This window comes from Sturnira hondurensis, unplaced genomic scaffold (assembly GCF_014824575.4).
Source record: "Sturnira hondurensis isolate 20B ecotype Veracruz unplaced genomic scaffold, ASM1482457v3 Scaffold0009244, whole genome shotgun sequence".
Taxonomy (NCBI): Eukaryota; Metazoa; Chordata; class Mammalia; order Chiroptera; family Phyllostomidae; genus Sturnira; species Sturnira hondurensis.
Window position 1 is genome coordinate 4,390,360 of NW_028081875.1, and position 19,883 is coordinate 4,410,242.

The window sequence follows — 19,883 nt, forward strand, 5'->3', positions numbered from 1 at the left end:
AATTGGTCTCTAATTTTGTTATTAATAAAATTAGTGGATTTGTTTACCCTTTTCCTATACACTGGAAGTTTCTCTAAAAAAATAATTTCTGGAGCTTTTGTACAATGTGCCTTTAAAGCTATCTGGTATGGGTTTTTTTTCATTGAAAAATAGTTTTTTTTCCACTGTGATTTAATTACTTTAAAGCTTGTAGAATTAGTTCAGACTGATATGGCTCAGTGGGTTGGGTATCATCCTGCAAACCAAAAAGCCACCAGTTTCTGCCCTGGCTGGTGTAGCTCAGTGGATTGAGCGCAGGCCTGTGAACCACATGATCGCGGTTCGATTCCCAATCAGGGCACATGCCTGGGTTGCAGGCCAGTTCCCAGCAGGGGACTCATGAGAGGCAACCATACATTGATATTTCTCTCCTTCTCTCCTTCCCTTCCCCTCTAAAAGATAATAAGTAAAATCTTTTTTAAAATGTGGCACTGCAGAAAGAAAAAAAGAGAAAATTTTTTTTAAAAAACACACAAAAAGCCACCAGTTTGATTCCCAAAGAGAGCACATATCTGGTTTGCAAGCCAAGTCCTCAGTTGAGAGTGTGCAAGAGTCAACTGCTGGACATTTCTCTCACACATCGATGTTCCACTCCCTATCTTTCTCCCTCCCTTTGCCTCTCCCTAAAATTTAACTAGTTAATTAATGAAGAAAAACTTACAGAATTATTAGTTTTTATATATCATCTGTGTCTATATTTGTTAAGTCTTATTTTACTGGAAATTTGGCCATTTTATTTAAATTTTCAAATGTGTAGGCATAAAACTGTGTACCTATTCTAAGCATCTACAGTTGTGTTTCTTTTATTTTTAATGATACTTATTTGTGCTTTCTTTTTTATTATTATTTTTTAAAATATATATAATCTTTATTATATTGTCCATACTATTTATTCCCCATATACTCCCCTCCCCCCAGCAATCTTCACACTGTTGTCCATGTCCATGAGTCCTTTTTCCTTTTTGTTCAATCCCTCCATCCCCTAACCTCTCCCCGACCACTAGCTGTCATCCATTCTCCATCTATAAGTCTATCTCTTTTGCTTTTTAGTTCAGTTTTTTAATAAGATTCCACATATGAGTGAAATCATATGGTATTCATCTTCCTCTGACTAGCTTATTTCACTTAGCATAATGTTCCCCAGGTCCATCCATGTTGTAAAATTTTATCCTTTTATCAAAGGGTAAAAGAAAAAAAATTTCTTTTACAGCCAAGTAAAATTCCATTGTGTAAATGTCCCATAGTTGTTTTAGCCACTCACCTATTGATGGACTGCTTCCATATCTTGGTGTTTATAAATGTGCGTTCTTTCTTGATTCACCATATCAGAGGTCTGTCAGTAAATTCTACTAGACTTTTTTTAAAGAAACAACTTTTCGTCTTTATTATTTCTTCGCTTCTACTTTCTTTGAGTTTATTTTACTCTTTTGTTTTTTCAGTACTTCTTGAGATAGATGCCTGTTTCATTAAGCTGCAGTCTTTATTTCTTTCTAATAAATATATTCAGTCCCACACATTCCCAGTAAGTACTGCTTCAACACATATCTGCCACTTTCATTATTATTTAGCTTTCAATAAATAATAAAAATTATTTACCTATTTTTAAATTTCCAATTCAATATTTTGTTAGCCCCTTAGTTATTTAGAAGTATGTTTCTTAACTTCTAAACAAAGATTTGTGCTGGTTATCCTTTTGTTGTGAATTTTTAACTTAGCTCTTTGGGCACAGAATATAGATTGTATGAGTTCAGCTCCTTGAAATTTTTTGAGACTTCCATTATAACCTAGATCAGGGCTCAGCAAACTTTCTGTAAAGGACTAGGTAGTGAATATTTTAGGCTTTGCAGCCCACACAGTATCTGACAATTATTCAGCTCTGCCATTGCTATATGAAAGCCAGAATAGGCAATATATAACTGAAAGAATGAGGCTGGGTCACAGTAAAACTTTATTTTTGGACTGATTTTGAATTCATGTAATTATCACATCACAAAATAGTTCTTCAACCAGTTAAAAAAGTAAAAACCATTCTTAGCTTGCAAGCCATGAAAGAAAAGGCACCAAATTGGTATTAGGCCCTGTAGGCTGTATCTGTGGGTTTTCAGCCTAGAGAAGTAATATTCAACCAGTGTGACACAAGAATTATTAGAACATCTTAATACCTATTTAATCAGGGGCACTGACCTCTTTTCCCTTAGACTGTCCAATTTTTAAAAATATGACTATAGCCAATACAACAATAGCCATCTGGTTTGAATGAATCAAAATTATACCCTTTATTTTTTGGTCAAATGGGCAAAAGAATTTATTTTTTGGTGTGCCACAGAATTTGGTAATTAGTTTATGTGTGCCATGAGATGAAAAAGATTGAAAATCACTGACCTAGAACATTGTCAATTTTTAAACTATATTCTGTACAAATTGAAAAGAATGTGTCTTTTACAATTGTTGGGCGAGGTTTTTGTATGTATCCATTAGGATTAGTTTGTTAGTTGTATTATTTAAATCTTCTATATTACTCGATTTTTAAAAAATATTTTATTTGAACAGTAACATTAATAAAGAAAAGAACCAATTATAAATACACAGCTTGATGAATGTTTTCAAAGTCAACAGTTTACTACCCAGATCTAAACACAGGATGTTGCCAGCCCCCAGAAATCTCCCTTATGCCCCTTCCCAATCACTGATTCCCGAAAAAGGTAGCCTGTCCACTGTTCTGAGTTCTGTCACCATTCATTAGTTTGACCTGCTTTTGAATGTCTTGTGGATGGAATTATATAGTATGAACTTCTTTATGTATGTTTTTTTCACTCAGCATTATGTTTGGGTCATTCCCATTCTATTACATGTAATTGTAGATTGTTTATTACTGTAAAATATCTGTGAGTAAACCACAATTTTTTTCATTCTCCTGTTGATGTATATTTAGGATATGTCCAGTTTGAAGAATATGTATGAATGTTTGCCTTTTTATTTTTATAATGAGCAGACTTTTTAAAAATTTTAATTAATTTTAATGCTCTTTCTTTTATAATTGATGCCTTTTGTATCCTAAGAAATCCTTGACTAACCCAAAGTTGTGAAGATTTTCTCATGTTTCCTTCCAGTAGCTTTATGGTTTTAGCATGAATATTTCAATCAATAATCCATCTTAATTTTTGTGTGTTGTAAGAGGTAAGAGGTCATGTTTCATTTTTCAGTATAGCCATCCAGTTGTTTATTAAAATAGACTTTACTTTCCCAGTAAAACTAATGGCTTTCTATATTGCAAATCAGTTACCATATACATATGGTAATTGACTCTGTCTTCTGTTCTATTGGCATATTGTCTCTCTGTTAACTATTATAGTTGTATAGTGTACTGAAATGAAGTATTATGAATCTTATGATTATCTTGACTAATTTATTTATATCTTTTTTATTTCCATATGAATTTAGAATCAACTTGTCCATATCTGTAGACACAGCTTACTAGAATTTTGATTTGGATTGTGTAGGATCTATAGCTCAATTTGAGAAGACTTGACATCCTAACAGTATGGAAACTTCTAATCCGTGAACATTGTACATCTTTTAATTTATTCAAGTTGTCTTTAATTTAGCTCAGCAACATTTGGTAGTTTTAAATATAGATACCTTGCAGAGCTTTTGTCATACTTATTTAGAACTACAGTCAAACCTTGGTTCTTAGCCAGCTTGGTTCTCGAACAATTCAGTTTTCAACCATTAGCTCACAGAAAAAAAACGTCTCAGTTGTCTAACAAAACTTTGGATCTTGATTCTCAACATGACAACCCATTCATGCTAATACCTGTCTGATTAGTCACATGTCTCTCAGGCAACGAAAGAGATTTCTTTTTTGAACAAATTTTTTCTTGAACAATTTTCTGGAACAAATTAAGTTCAAGAACCGAGAGCACTGTATTCAATGTTTTAGATGCAATCATGAACATAATTTTTAAATGTCATTTTTCCAGTTGTTAGTTGCTAACATTCAGAAATATAATTGATTTGGAGGAAATATTATATCCTGTGACCTTTTAAAATTCACTTACTAGTTCAAATGAACTTCCTTTGAATTTCTTATGTACATTATCATGTTGTCTATGAATAAATATAACTACTTCTTTTCAATCTTTAAGTTTCTGTTTTCTTTCTCTTATTTTTCTTTATTATAATAACAAGGATCTTCAAAAATGTTGAATAGAAGTGAGACTTTTCAGATCTCAGGTAGAATACATTTAATATTTCACCTTTAATTATAATGTAATATTTTTCTCTTAAAATTTTATCAAATTGAGGCCATTTTTTTCTGTTCCCAGATTGTTGAGATATTTTTATATTGTGAATTTTATCCATGATTTTAAAAATATGTACTAAGAGGATCATATAATTTTAAGTATATTTTATTGATTATGCTATTATAGTTGTCCCATTTTTTCTCCCATTTATTCTCCTCCACCCTGCACTCCCCCTCCCACCAGCATTCCCCCGACCTTAGTTCATGTCCATGGGTCATACATATACATTCTTTGGCTTCTCCATTTCCTATACTATTCTTAGCCTCCCCCTATTTTGTACCTACCATTTATGCTTCATATTCCTTTTCCCCTGTTCTCCCCTCTTACTCTCCCTGCTGATAACCCTCCATATGATCTCCATTTCTGTGATTCTGTTCCTGTTCTACTTGTTTGCTTAGTTTGTTTTTGTGGTTTCTTTTTTTTTTAGGTGCAGCTGTTGATAGTTGTGACTTCATTGTCGTTTTACTGTTCATAGTTTAGATCTTCTTTTTCTTAGATAAGTCCCTTTAACATTTTATATAATAAGGGCTTGATGATGATGAACTCCTTTAACTTGACCTTATCTGGGAAGCACTTTACCTGCCCTCCCATTCTAAATGATAGTTTTCCTGGATAGAGTAATCTTGGGTGTAGGTCCTTGCCTTTCATGACTTTAAATACGTCTTTCTAGCCCCTTGCCTGCAAGATTTTTTTTTTTAGAGAAATCAGCTGATGGTCTTATGGGCACTTCTTTGTAGGTAACTCTCCTTTTCTCTTGCTGCTTTTAAGATTCTCTCATTCTATTTAATCTTGCATAACTTAATTATGATGTGCCTTGGTGTGCTCCTCTTTGGGTCCTATTTCTTTGGGACTCTCTGGGCTTCCTGGACTTCCTGGAAGTCTGTTTCCTTTGCCAGACTGAGGAAGTTTTCCTTCATGATTTTTTCAAATAAGTTTTTTGTTTGGTTGTTTATTTCTTCCTTCTGTTCCAGATCATTGATTTTGAGTCCCAGTTTCCCATCCTTCACTGTTCCCTGTATATTTTTCTTTATTTCACTTTGCATAGCCTTCACTTCTTCCTCTATTTTGTGTCTATACTCCATCATTTCTGTAAGCATCCTGACTACCAGTGTTTTGAACTCTGAATCTGATAGGTTTTTTATCTCCTCATTGCTTAGTTCTTTTTTCTGGAGTTTTGGTCTGTTCTTTTCTTTGGGCCATATTTCTTTATCTCAGCAGTTCTGTTACATTGTAATGGCTGAGCCTTAGATATTCTCCAGTGTGTGGCAACCCACTTCACTGTGTTATGGAGCTGTATGTGAGGGGAGGAGTCAGAGAGGGAACAATGCCACTTGATTGGGTCTCGTCCCCCTTTCGGTTAACTTTCCCCACTAGCCACAATCAAATTGGCCTTCCTGATGCTGATTCCCAGGTAGATGGGTTTGTGTATGTTCTAGGAGCCTGTGGGTTTCTCCAGTGAACTCTCCTGTGAGGCTGGGAGTTCCTCTCACCTCCACAACTCACAAAGGTTTTTACAGCCAGAGATTTTGAGGCTTTAGTTCCCCTCGCTGAAACTGTGGGTTGCATGTTCTGATTTGCTCCCCAGTTGTTCCTCCCAGCTTATCCACATGCAAGTGTGGGACCACCATGTCTGTCAGCCACCACCTTTCCCAGCCTCATGTGTTACCTTGTTCTGCAAGGTGGTCACACCTCTCCACCCCAGCTGCCTATCTCTAACCCTCATACCAGTCTGGGTGAATGTTTCGTAATTCCTTGGTTGTCAGACTTCCATACAGTTCAATTTTCTGGCAATTCTGGTTGGTTTATTGTTTTTCAATTGGTTGTTGGCCTTTTTTTGGTTGTGCGAAGAAGTAACATGTATCTGCCTACACCTTTATCTTGTCTGGAAGTTCAAAAGATTATATAATTATTTTTATTCTGTTAATGTAGTAAATTGTGTTGATGGATTTATAAATGTTAAATCAACCTTGGTGTTTTACAGAAAATACCATTTGGTCAAGATACAGTATCCTTTTTTATATATTTCTGGACTCAATGCTAACCATTTGTAAAGGGTTTTTACATCTTTGTTGAGGGATATAGACCATAGTTTTCTTATGTCAGCCCCTACAGGCAAATATTTCACCATGTATCCCCAGACCAAGCGCAGAAAAAGTGTTCCACTGATAAATAGTCTTTGGTCAGAAGGTCTAGACTGGAGACCCATATTCATTAGTTAATCTAAATTATTTAAAATATTAGTTAATTCACTCATTCAGTAGTTAATTTGCATTCTAGCAATGTGCCAGTTATAATGCTAGATTCGTTGCAGGTTTTACTCCATTATCTCCAGCCACCCCTCTTAGTCTTCCTTGCAAATTCTTTCTTATATCTCCAACTTCTAAACATTGGAGAGCCACAAAATATAGTTCTTGAACCTCTTTTCTTGTCTATTCAGTTATCTAATCTCATGGCTATAAACACCATCTATAAATGAATAACTCTTATAAATCTAACCCTTAGCCTCTACCTTGATTTCTAGCCTGGTGTATCTTCTTCCACCTTCATACATTACCACCGGATGTCTAATAGGCACCTCAGACTTAGCTTGTGCAAAATTGAGCTAATGAGCCTCCCCTCAGGAAAAGGTGGCTTCAACCTAACAATTACCAGGCTATACAACCGTGGCATGACCCTTCACTCCTTTCTTCTTCTTCTCCCACTTCATTAGTACTCCTTGGCAGCATCCAAACTATATCTAGAAACCAGCCACTTTTCCCCAAGTCTCCTGCTACCATTCTGATTCAAACCATCATCATCTCTTGCCTGAATTATTCAGTAGTTTCCCAACTGGTTTCTATAACTTTACCAACATAGCAGCCAGACACTACCCTTAAAATATAGGTTAAATTATATCCCCCACTTTCCCTAAACCACCCAGATGGCTTTTATCTTCTCAGAGCAGGAATATAGAATCCTTAAAATTTTCTACAAGGCCCTTATTACCTGTCCAACTTTATCTCTGTCTACTCTTTTTCTTTGCTCACTCAGTTCCAGTCACTGTGCCCTCCATGCTGCTGCTAAAACATACTAATTCCACCACCGGGCTGTTGTGTTTACTGTTCCTCTGCCAGGAATGCTCATCTATGAGATGACTTTGTGGCTTGAGGTTCATTCCCTCACTTCTGTCAAGTCTTTACAGAAATATCATCTTCTCCTTAAAGCTTTCCCTGACCATGTGATCTAAAATTGGGGAACTTACCCCCTCAGAGAGAGCCCTACTGCTCTTCCCTTCTATATTTTTCACCTTGCACCTTCATATATTTTCTGTATTTATGCTGTTTGTTCTCTGAAATTCTAAGCCCAGTGGTAACAGGAATTTTTTTAAATTTATTGCTGTGTCCCCAGTGAATACAACAGTATCTGTCATGTATATTTTTGAATAAATGAATAAGCAAGCGTGAGAGTGAATAAATTCAAGAGTTATAAGTCAGACCCAGTCCTTGAGCTCATGGATCTGACAGTCTTCATATTAGTGAGTAGAGTAAAGTCAAAGAAATTCTCATGGACAAAAGAAGTGAGAGGGAAGAAAGAAATCCGAGAAAGATAGGCATCAAAACCTTATGGGTTGCCCACATGGTAGAAGTGGGCCCAGGGAAGGAAAGCTGAGCCTGTGTTTGCTGAGTAGAAGGGAATGAGGATAATGTAGTATCTTGGAAGCAGAGGAAAAAAGGTTCAAGATGAAAGAGGACTGTAACTAGGACCTTGTAGGTGGTAACAGGGTTAATCATCATCTCCGTTAAGAGTTATTATGTATCAGGATCCATGCAGAAATGTTTCCAGTTCCAAAACTGGCTTCAGAAAGATGCGAGGCCAAAGGTAGGGAGTAAGGCAGGGCTGTGTAACATGCATAATGTACATAATATAGGCACTTAAAATGAATAATGCCATGTCTGTAAATGACAACATGAAAAAAAAGAATAACCTGGTAACAATTTATCGCTGGGAGTTTTGCTAAAGAGTTCACAATACAGGAACATTGTGGAGCAATCCTTTTTTCTGCCCTACTAAGGTCAGCATCTATTCTGTGGGTGAGAGCCTTAATGGTCATGGCAGGTTGGGGACATCAGTTGACTGTTGTCATTTCTTTGGTTTGACTTCTACTGGTTTTTGAAAATGCAGTGTTTTTCTGTTTTGAATCAACAGGTTCCATTTTTTGGGCCTCTGTTTGATGGAGCCATAGTGAGTGGGAAGTTACTGCCAAGCCTTATATGTGCCACATGCATCAATGCCAGCAGGGCTGTGAAGTGCCTCATCCCGCTCTACCAGAGCTTGTATCTTTTTGCATTAAATATACAACTTACTAGGCATACCGGAATCCAGAATCCTGGCAATTTTTCTTGAGAGGTAAGTGTTAACAACTGTGTTGAAGAGAGAAGAGAAAATTGTTTTCAGTCTGTGTTGAAAATAATGGAGTGTGATTTTCATACCATTTGTTAATATATATTAAATACAATAATTTTGTGTTGTATCAAACTTAGGAAGAGTTTATTTTCATAATTTAGTTATATAAGTTTGTGCTAAGAAGCTGTGACTATCAAGAAATGTCATACCTTTCCAGGTATTTTTCCCCAAGTTCTGTCTCCTCCTTCATCCATCCCTATTTGTTGCAGTTGGTAGTGGGGTCTCCAGAGTGCCTACTGGAAACAAGCAACAAATGAAATGACTAATACATCAAAGAGTGTGGCAAGTGCCACCAGAGAAGTAAAAATACTATTCTGGAGGTCAGAGATGGGAGAAATTGCATCTAGTTGGGAGGACGGGGAAAAACATCTTTAACGAAGTTACATTTGAAATCATCAGTAAGAATGATGAGAAATTCTTTTGTAATTTTTCCAAATCTTTAATATCTGCTTTTCTAATTCCTAATCTTCTCTAAAAACAGAAGAAATTTCACTTTTATAATTTGTATGAAACATTAATCAGCATGCTGTAATTTTAAAGTCCAGGCATGATAGCTGATTATAAGAAAAGGAATTAAGTGACTTCATAAAATTGAGGCAAAAGGCATCTAATAAACCTCCTAATAAACCATAGAACATCTTTGTTTCTAATTGGTATTGATAGTGATTATAAACACTGCATTTGACCTTGTTCTCTCTACTTCTCCCAACCTAAGTGATGTGTCACTAGAGGTCGGAGGTGAGGGGTGGGTGAGAAATATCATGTGTGAATAGACACAGTATATGAAAAATACCTTTCATTAAAATCCTGGTCACTTCACTGACTGATACTCTGTCTTTAGATTTTTAAAAAATACATATGCCATGTGGCAACTTGAAATTATCATAGAAATTAGTAATAGAAAACAGCTATTAGGTCCCATCTGGTCCCTCCCCAGAGGCCAGGACAGCATTATTCCCTTCAGCGTGCTCTCTGATGCTTTGTCCAGGCTGGTGGTGGGTGTTTTGGAGATGGCATTCTTTGTAGTGATTTTTGCAGCATTCTAGACTTAATTGAATGGCTGATGTTGATTTAGCCTTCAGCGTGGAGTTTTTATTTCACGCACTACTAAAAAGAGTTTCTTGGCGGAAATGAGAAAGATCTATTCGGAAATTGGCTTGTCAATTTGCATGTCAGCCAGGATAAGTGGGATACTCATCAGTCAAGTATGTTCGATCAAGGCAAAAAAAAAATCATTTGCAAACAAAAATTCTATTTTATGTAAGTCCACTGTGATCTTTGTCATGTCACCTTCTCCACCTGTCTAACTTCTTATGATAAAATACATGCTTTGTTAATTTTGTTGAACACTGCCTTCTCAAATAAAAATTAAGGTGACATCAAAATAACCAGGTTTAGGGAAAACAATATTTTTAAAAGTTCGAAGGATAGGATTCAGCATCACTTTATAAACTTTTCAAGCAATACATTCAACTAATATGGGTGCCCGTTAGGGCTATTGATGTGGGTTAGTAAATGATGTGTTCTAAAATAACTCATACAATAGCCAGGTTGACATTTCTATCCTAAGACAACTTAGGATAGAAATTAAGAAAGGGAACACCTATTATGTTGATTATTGTAAAAACATTTAATATTCCTTTTGTCTTATACCTTGAGAAGATTTAGTTGGTGCTGTTTAAATAATTCAAGGCAAGAAGTAATATATGTAATTTTTTATAGAGATGTAGTCAATGAGGAAACCTTTTCAATCACTTAACTACTCTCTTCTTTTTTTTTTCTAGAGAGAGGGGAAGGGAGGGAGGAAGAGAGGGAGAGAATCATCGATCAGTTGCCTTTTGCACAGGCTCCACCCGGGGACCGGCCTGCAACCCAGGCATGTACCCTGACCAGGAATCGAACTGGTGAACTTTCACTTTATGGGATGATGCTCAACCAACTGAACCATGATAGTCATGGATTAACTACTCTAATTCATTAATTTCTGCCTGCCATAGGGCTAATATTCAGGCCAGAAACCAAAGATATAATAAGAAGTAAAGTGAGGAGGAAAGGAATTTTTTGTATATTTTTGTTCATCTACTTATAATTAATTTGCTCCCTTAATCTTTTGTTAAAGCATCCTGATCCTCATGTGCTTTGGCAAAACTCTAAACTAGTTTCTGTAACAGCTGATATCTGGAATCTGCTAGTTCATGGAGATAAGTCTTAGGTTTGAATTTTGAGAAACACTGTTCATGGTATTGACTTACCAAATAGTGTGGGCTCCAGAAATATCGAGCCCAGTACTAGGGGCTCTAGGTACATGGGAACCAAAACAATTAAGCTTCTGGGCCTGTGCTTGATAGAGAAACAAATAAGCTGATAAATTCTGTAAAACAGCTACAAGGTGGGGGAGATGGTTGGGGGAAGGGGTTAAACCATAGGGAAAAGTCCTCCTTGGAGAGAGCAAATAGGCTGAGATTGGAGGGATGAGAGAGAATCTGTCCCCAGGCAGTAGGGCAGTATTCCATGCAGAGAACACTTAGCAAGTATGAGGGTATTCTCAGGTGGTAAACTTGGGTTTGTTTGGTTTTTTTTTTTTAGAATTTTATGCATGGTCAAGTCCATCAGGCTGCCTATGGCAGGCAGAAGAGCAAGCTTCCAGCAGAGATGGTTTTCAGGGTGGTACCTGAGAAAGCCTAGCTTCCCTAACCCTTTAACTTCATGGTGCCTGCTTTGCAAGTTCTAATGTCAGAATAGCATCAAGGCTGCGTGAATCAGGGCCATAGGTGGGGAGAAAGTTTAGGGGCTACCACCACAAGCCTCTGCAAGCCCCCTACGGGCTGAGAAGATCATTAATAGTTTGGACATACCTGAAACCATATCTAGCTACATAACCTGTGGGTCCAAATGCAGAATGAAATTGTTTGTACTTTATGAACTGCTTGTTCAAAAAGAAGGGAAAAATGACTTTACAGATGCTAAAATATAAAACATTTTCCATTCTTCTGTGGCTTTTCTCTTGACTGGTTTTGGTATTCTTAATTGTTTGATATCATTTTAAGTAAAAAATGTTGAACTTTAAATTATTAACATTAATTTTAATCATTCTATGTATAGTATAATGCCAGTTTAATTGCAAATATAAAAAATTTTAACTCATATGGAATCACCAGAATTACAGTTTATATTTCATAACTCATACATGGATATATTTTATTCTTACCAGAACCATGCATAACTAATAAACACTGCATAAAACTTAATTATCTCGCCCTGGCTGGTGTAGCTCAGTGGATTGAGTACGGGCCTGCGAACCAAATGATCACGGTTCGATTCCCAGTCAGGGCACATGCCTGGGTTGCAGGCCAGTTCCCGGTTCCTGGCAGGGGATGCACAAGAGGCAACCATACATTGATCTCTCTCTCTCTCTCTCTCTCTCTCTCTCTCTCTCTCCCCTTCCCTTTCCCTCTAAGGTAAATAAATAAAATCTTTAAATAAAGAAACCTAAATTATCTCTTTTTATTTCACTCTTTATATGCACATATTTTACTAAATCTGTACTTTCAGTTTACTGATAAGTAAAGAAGGACTAGCAGGAAAATGAACTATGGGTCACTCTTTATTTCCTTTTTCTTCTATGTCATCACTTTCAAGGTAAATTGTTGGCTAATATAGAGGATACCAACTTAGGATAATGCACCTTATGATTTTTTCCAATATTATGATGGTAGGGAAGTGGTACTTGGAATTCCAAGAAACCAAACTTGGAATTTTGAATTTTAATCTTTTCCCACCCTGGCAATATTAGATACAGTAATGAGTGTTGGCGAAGAAAGTGAAATTTCTTTGTCAACACAGGCCAATTTATATGGACAATGCTGTGTTCTTATTTTATTTCTAATATTTAGATTACAATTGTTAAGTAGAACATTGTCAAACTGGTCATTTCATCCAAATGTCATTTGCTTTCTAGGTATCCAAATGACTATTTTGTGAAGAAAGGGCATGCTGTAGTTCAGACATTCTTTAAATCCTCTAAAAAAGAAGCATGTGCTTTTGTGTATTGACCATAGATAACTAAAAATTGGACCTGATGATAAAGAGCCATTAGAGTTAGTTTTCAGTAGTTATTCTCCCCTGTCTCTCTCCAGCTAATGATTATGTACTTCACTGCCTTAGAATGGTGTCAGTTAAGATTCAGTCTAGACACGTGGGTGTTTTCTTATCAGTTTTGTTTAGTGGTGTTCAAGAAAATGCAATATTTCCTATTAAGCTGAGGACTGGGAGCATTGTTGAAATGGATTTGCTTTTTTTCCCCCTTAAATTTTAGGATGTTTTTGGCAGTACATCCAACTTAGAACCTATATCAAAGGATTTCTTATTTGGGGTAGCATTGGCTAAATAATCATTGGACCTGAGTGGTAAAGGCTCATAGGAGACTGAAAAATACCCTCAACTTACATGATAAAAAAAGTGTTAGCACAGTAGCGATGTGTTTGGAAAGTACCCTCAGTAACATTTCAGCCTAGCTCCTTTGTTCCTTCTGGGTTTTCTGGTAACTTCCTCAGCAGACTAAATCAAATCTGTCAAGTGAAGCCTTCGTCCTGTGACCACTGCTCTTCTGAGTGACGAAGGCCAAACTCACCTGCCATCTGCTTTTTTTATCCCTTGTGGGCAATCAGAGGGCCTGTTTCTGTGCCTAGAGTATTATAAATGGGAAGCTTGCCACATGTCATGTTTACAGTTCCCAAACCAACTAAAGATTCCAAAATCAAAACATGGTCAGCTAATAGAAGTTCCCAAAACCGTTTGAGCCAGCGTTTTCATTCTCTTCCTCAGATAACTTATTTCAGGGAAAAGATTGCACACAATATGTATTGTGCCCATTAGAAGGAGGTTACCCAAAATCAGACAGATGGTGGTGTTTTAAAATAAACGTCCACTTCAACAAAACAATAGTCTCAATGGCACTTGCCATCTCTGTTCCCTGGAAGTATCAGCATTTGACTGAGAGAGCTGGGGTGCCTAAGAAAAGTGATTTTTTACCTCATTCTTTCACATGTGAAATTTAGTTTCATTTACAATTAGCAGATATATTTGATAATACTAGAGCTTCTGTCTTACACTCATGACTTCTTCATATTGCTAAGTTTTATTCTCAATTTACACACCTTCAAAAGTGGTCCTTCTCCCTAGAGATGTAACAGTCCTGTTTCTTGGCTGTCCAGCATGATCTTTTTTCTTTTTTCTTTTTCTTTTTTCCGAGAAGACCCTTAATTTCCTCCATTTGTCTCCATATAGTTAAGAAAGTATATGAAAATGAGACAAGTGGTACCATGTGGTTTATTTTGCCATGCAGCACCAGTTAAGCATTTGCCAACATTCACTATGTCCTTGCCATGTACCAGGCATTGTCCTAGCCACTAGGAATAAATATATGAACAAAATATTCCAAGTAAGGGGACAATAGTTACTCATGGACTAAGCTCTGAAAAAGTACGTCACATTTTTGAGAACCACAGATGCTTCATACAGCAGAGTGTGGGAGTCACGCCCAGGATAGAGGGGATGAAGGCATTTCAGGGGCAGTGGGAGGAGTTCAAAGAGTAAGTGAGGGCCTAACCTCAGAGAGTGGCAGGGGAATCGATTGGGTACCTATGTAAAGCAGGTAGATTAATTCAGTGTGGAAACGGCTAGACTTGTTGGAGTGCAGAGGGTGATGAGAAGAGGATTAAAGACAGAACTTTTTAGAACATCACAGTGGAAGACTAGGCTTAGGTGGAGGAGGTAAGGGGAGAGAAGGGGAGGAAAAGGAGAGAATAGTATCTCAGCAAAGCAAGGAGAAGAGAATGAAGCTTTAACTTCACCAGAGTAAACACAAGCAAGACACAAGCTCCTAGGAGGTTGTGTGCATGGCCACTTGTAGCAGCCTCAAGTCTTCACTAAAGAATTGGGTATAATAGGACCTAGAACTGAATTATTCCAAGGAGAGAAGCAAAAAACATTTCAGATAACGGCAGATAACTGAAAAGTTAACAAAAAGGAAGGGGTTGGTGGTGCCTAAGGATGGGAAATGCACAGGAGGGGTCTGAGTTGAAGAACGGCAGCCAGCATGGAATGATACTCCAAACAGGAGGCCGTGCACAGTGCTTTTCTAATTCACGTTTATAAACAGGCCCAAAGGCAAAATATAGTTGTAATAGGGATTCACACTACTCAAAGTTAGCTTGAAGGTACATTCTACTAAAGGCAACAAGCATTGATAAATTCTTGGCTGGCAAACAATCTCATCTCTCAGAACACAGAGGAAGCAAAAGAATGGGACCACTATTTTGGAGCCATTCCTTAGCAATTTAAAAGATTAGATTTGTGACTTTGAGTGGAGTTTGTATAAGAATGGGAGAGATACAAGTAGACCTGTACCATGCTATGGAAGCACACTTCAAAAAGTTGAGTTCAGAGGGGGAAAAAAGGCACATTTCCATACCTGGATTGAGGCGATAAAAGGGAGTAAAAAGTGAGAGCTTTTTATTATAAAATGCAAACTATCTGAGAAAGAAAAAGGGAAGGCATGTAAGAACAGTGTAGTTGCAAAGAGTGAAGTCTGATAACTTCATATTTAAACTATGGTCATCAGGATTAAAAGAGGAGCTTTGCCCTGTGTTGACAGAAGGTGGTTATTGTTAACCTGAATCCCAGTTGTCCTCCATCATCTTCATGTAAAGAGAATTGGCCCCTGCAGGTAAGATCCAGCCTTCAAGGCCATGTATGTTAGTTTTAGAACAAGTCTACAACAGTCATCTCAGAACCACAAAAAGAAAAATTTTTAATAAATCATGTGTAGAAAGGATATACCCAGAATTGAAAATGGGAAAATATTTTCCTCATTTCAAAGAATTAAAGGGTGAATTTTGGGACGTTGCATGAATTCCTTGTTAAATTGTTAAACTAGATTATTAAATGGCTTGTGATTCTTCCAGAAAGCGTTCACAGAAAATAAAATATTTCAAATACTCATTGTGTTTGATAAGATTACTATTCTCAGAGGTTAGAGAAAGTTTATGAATCTTAATTTCAGTAAAATACAAGATAAAGTGTCGTAATCATCTGGCAGAGAGGCAAAAGAAATATGTGCCAATGGGAGCTGAGTGACTTCACTATGGCTAAACCTAAAATGTGTGAGTTCATGGACCACCAATTGACTGGGGCCATTGTGTCTGTGGCACAGTGTATGTACCATAGCTCTGCTCAAATCCTCTTCTATTCAACGACTTTTTTATCGGCAGCTTTCACAAAGGTCTAGAATACATTTTTATCAAAATACTATTCGTAAGAAAAGTGAGAGGGTTAACTTAATTTCATAATGGCAAAGTTAGAAATTAGGATTGTCTCAGATGAGACTGCCAGACCCAAACCAACAAAGTGAGATTTAGGAGGTTAGATTGTGATGCCATGACTTGGGTGTAGATAGTTAACTGTGTGAGTACAGGATGAGGTTGATACAAATAGTATGTGCTAGTCAGTCACTTGTGACAACATCTGAGGGTTTTGGTTGAGCATAAATTTGAAACAAGACAAAGAGGGTGATGTAGTGGCGAAGCACACTGCATTGTCTAAGACCACAGCACAAGGAACATGAGATCTGGGTCGCAGGAATCACAGGAACACAGACATCATCCCCTCACTCTCCCGGCTTCGGGTCACATTGTGAAAGGTGGTGCGCCCACTCTGGGGCCATGTTGTAAGGGAGACCTCCACGTGAGGACCATTGCACCTTAGGTCTCAGGGAATCATAACAACCAAGGAGTTGTTTCAGGAACCTAGTGGGCTTTTAAAGAGAAGATGAGGCTGTAGAACTGGGACCAATGAACAGCAGAAATCAGGAAGCATCTGTTAACTCAGTGTCAAGGCAAACATTCAAAACCCAGAGCCTACAAAACCTGCAGGCTGAATCCAGCCCCCAGATGGGCTTTGTTTAAACTTCAGTTGGCTTCCAGCATTATTTATAAAAACTGAGGTTGTCAGCCACACCAAAAAATTGGGAGATTTTCTTTTTTAAAAAATCTAGATTTCTGACTTCTCTTAGGAATCAAAACCTCTGACCCTACCTGGTCCTCCTTTCTGCTGGTAGCAGTCAGCCTCTTTATAAGCTATGCACTCTCCTGCTCGCTCTGGCCTGGCCCATTGACGTCTCTCCCATGCTGAAGCCTGACACCAGGTGCCACCAGCATGGTGTCTGCTCCTGGTCCTTCATGAGAGCCCAGTGAGTATTATTGTAGTTATTATCATAACTACAATGATTTTACAGTTTTAGTTTATTTTTTTAATCCTCACCCAAGGATATGTTTATTGATTTTAAAGAGAGGGGAAAGTAGAGAGAAACAGAAACATCCATGTCAGAGAGAAACATCAATCAGTTGCCTCCAGTACACACCCTGATGGGATCAAACCCACAACTTAGGTATGTGCCCTGACCCAGAATCAAACAGACAAAGCTCCAACCAATGAGCCACCCAGCCAGGGCAATATCAGAGTTTTAAAGCTTTTGTGAAAACTGGAACCACCCAACTGTGGAGTTAGGTCTCATGAAGTATTTACTTTTTGCCATAGCAGATGTTAAAATAAAGGCCGGAGACTGCTTTTTCTTTCAAGAAAAGTTACTGTAAATCTAGCAGTCTGTATAGAAACAAGGCTGACGTCATGGTTAAGGAAATATCAATAACCACCCCAGCTTTCCTCCTCTCTTCCCACTTTCCGATCTGTGGTTGTTTGGTCTTCCCTGTCTTCACCAGTCCTTTACAGAAATGTGCTCCTTCCCACTGTGCAGCCTTAGAGTACAGTAATGACTCCCCTTATGATTCCCCTCTTGGCCACTTTGCTGTCCCCCAACCCCAAGGCTCCTTTTGGGTCTCTCCTGTGACATAGATCCCTCACTGTCCTGTAGCCATCTAGCTTCATAAATATAGTTCTCCTTGCCAGACAGGGCCTTCCTTTAACCTCTTCTCTCCCAGTTATACTGTAAATTGCCTAGCCAGGGCTTGTTTCCATTCTGTTGATCTCTCTCTCACATGCACCTCCTAGTACATCATGAGTGAGTATATGTGTATGTGTGTGCATAGGAACAGAAAGGGAGGGGGGCAGATAATTTGGTAAAAAAAAGTTTTCAGAAAACATAAGGCAATTTTTTTTATTTTGTAAACTTACAATTTTATTAAAAAATTATAAATTTTATAAGTATAAACTTGCAATTTTTTCAAAATTGAAAACCTTAATCTTCCAAGAAATATTGCTCTATAAATAGAATATGTGTGTATGTATGTATCTATAGTTTTTTTAAGTCCTTTTAATTTCTTTTTTGAATGTTTAGTTGACTGCTGGCTCTCTAACACTTAGAACAGCACTTTGCACATAGGGAGTACTCAATATTCTTGGGTGGACTACACTGGCAAAAAAAAATACATAGTAGTATTCAAGAGAAAAAATGGTAGAACTTTTACTAAAAAATGAAATTTTGTGTGTATTTTTCTTTATATTGAATAAAATTAACACTCTGTTGCATTCTAAATAATAATCATTCTGTTACTACCCCAAAAGTCATTGAAGGATATTTATGTGAAAATTCTGACAGTTAAAATGATAAATTCATGTTTGATTTTGAAATTAATGGAATCTTATTAAGAACCATGCAAAGTAAGTGAAGGTTGTTCAATGATCCTATTTCCATAGAGCAATAAATTTATTTAGTTTTAGAAAGAGAGATTGAATCTAAACAGTGTTAAAGTCAGAAAATTTACAGACAAGAAGGAAGTGGAAGGAAACCTAATGTTGCCATTAAAGCCATGGCCACGAGGGAGGGGAATAACCAGTTCAAAGTAAGAAAGTATTGTCAGGAAATGCCTTAAAGAATGTTTGTGACAGAATCTATTTCTAAATCCTAGGAACATAGTTGTGGGGTTTTTTAAATCCTTAATTGTATGTAAATTTTATACATGTAAATAAAACGCCTGCAATGCCTAAGGGAAGCTCTCCACACGTCTGAGATCTGGAGCAGGCTGGGCCTTGGCTGGTCATGCAAATACTGACAGCTGAAGTCACTTGTTGGAAAGTCTGCAAACTCTGGTTACAGCTGCATTTGTCAGTAGCTTTAAGGGAAGTGTAATCAGCCAGAGAGATTAATTTGCATCTCAATTAGAGTGGAGTCAGGAGGAAGCGCTAGGGTCTGATTTGGGGAGGTTGTAGAAGAAATCTCACTGAGCACAAAAGCCTCCCTGGCTCTGTCCTCCAGCTGAGTGGAGGACAATATGTGAGGTTTCGTTTCCATAGGGACCAGAAGCCTGCTGGGCCCCAGAAGAATCTCGGGTTTGCACCATAATCATTTGGTCATGATGACACAAATTCCACTGTTGTTCCCAAATACATATTGCTGTTAGAAAAGTGGAAATGGTCATTATGTCAAAAGCAGGCAAGAGGGAATTTGCTGACCCTACTACCTTTGTTCATAATACTGCTAGGATTTCTAGGCATTTAACATTTATTAATGTCTGAATATTCAAAGAGCAGAAGGTCATTCATAAATGACAATATTTCTCTAGCATTCAGATGGTTAGGTTGGAAATGGCATAGCTTCAAAGGGAGCTATTATTCCTGATTCTCCCACACTCTTCAGCAGTATACAAACAAAATTACAAATTTAAAAGCACAGGTGAGGAAGAAACATGGAATCTTCTGGCCGTGGAGCAAGGAAGAAATTCTGGCCGTTACAGGCTTCTTTAGAATCCTAACGAAACTGAAAGAGATATCCCTAACCTTAACTTTAAAGGGTAAAAGTGGTATTAATTTTAAATCTTTACTTCAAATATTATCTGTGGTCATTTTCACTGGCTTTGACATTTATATCAGACAGGTCCTTTGTTTTCAGAGATCTTCATATTCTCAGAATTCTGTACTTGGGCCTAATGAGAGGTGAGACTGTCTAGGCCATTTACCCATGCCAGGTTACTCTGCCATAACCAGGAAGGGCTCACCACTGACATTTTTGGAGAAAGAATTATTTCTAGTTTATTTTCTTCTCTCTCAAATAGTTAATTCATTGGCTCAAGCTTCAAAGTAAGA

The 19,883-nt window shown here is 37.4% G+C and overlaps 1 protein-coding gene across 4 annotated transcripts in view; it reads left to right on the forward strand.

Annotated features, from left to right (window-relative positions):
- RALGAPA2 (Ral GTPase activating protein catalytic subunit alpha 2) overlaps positions 1-19,883 on the forward strand; it is a 381,676-nt gene that overhangs the window by 273,161 nt on the left and 88,632 nt on the right. For 3 of the 4 annotated variants that reach the window (XM_037057016.1, XM_037057018.1, XM_037057015.1), the window contains one exon: positions 8,529-8,656. In XM_037057016.1, the coding sequence (XP_036912911.1) occupies positions 8,529-8,656 (128 nt within the window). Of the gene's footprint in view, positions 1-8,528; positions 8,730-11,372; positions 11,753-19,883 lie in introns of those variants that run through there. The other variant, XM_037057017.1, reaches the window with a different exon arrangement.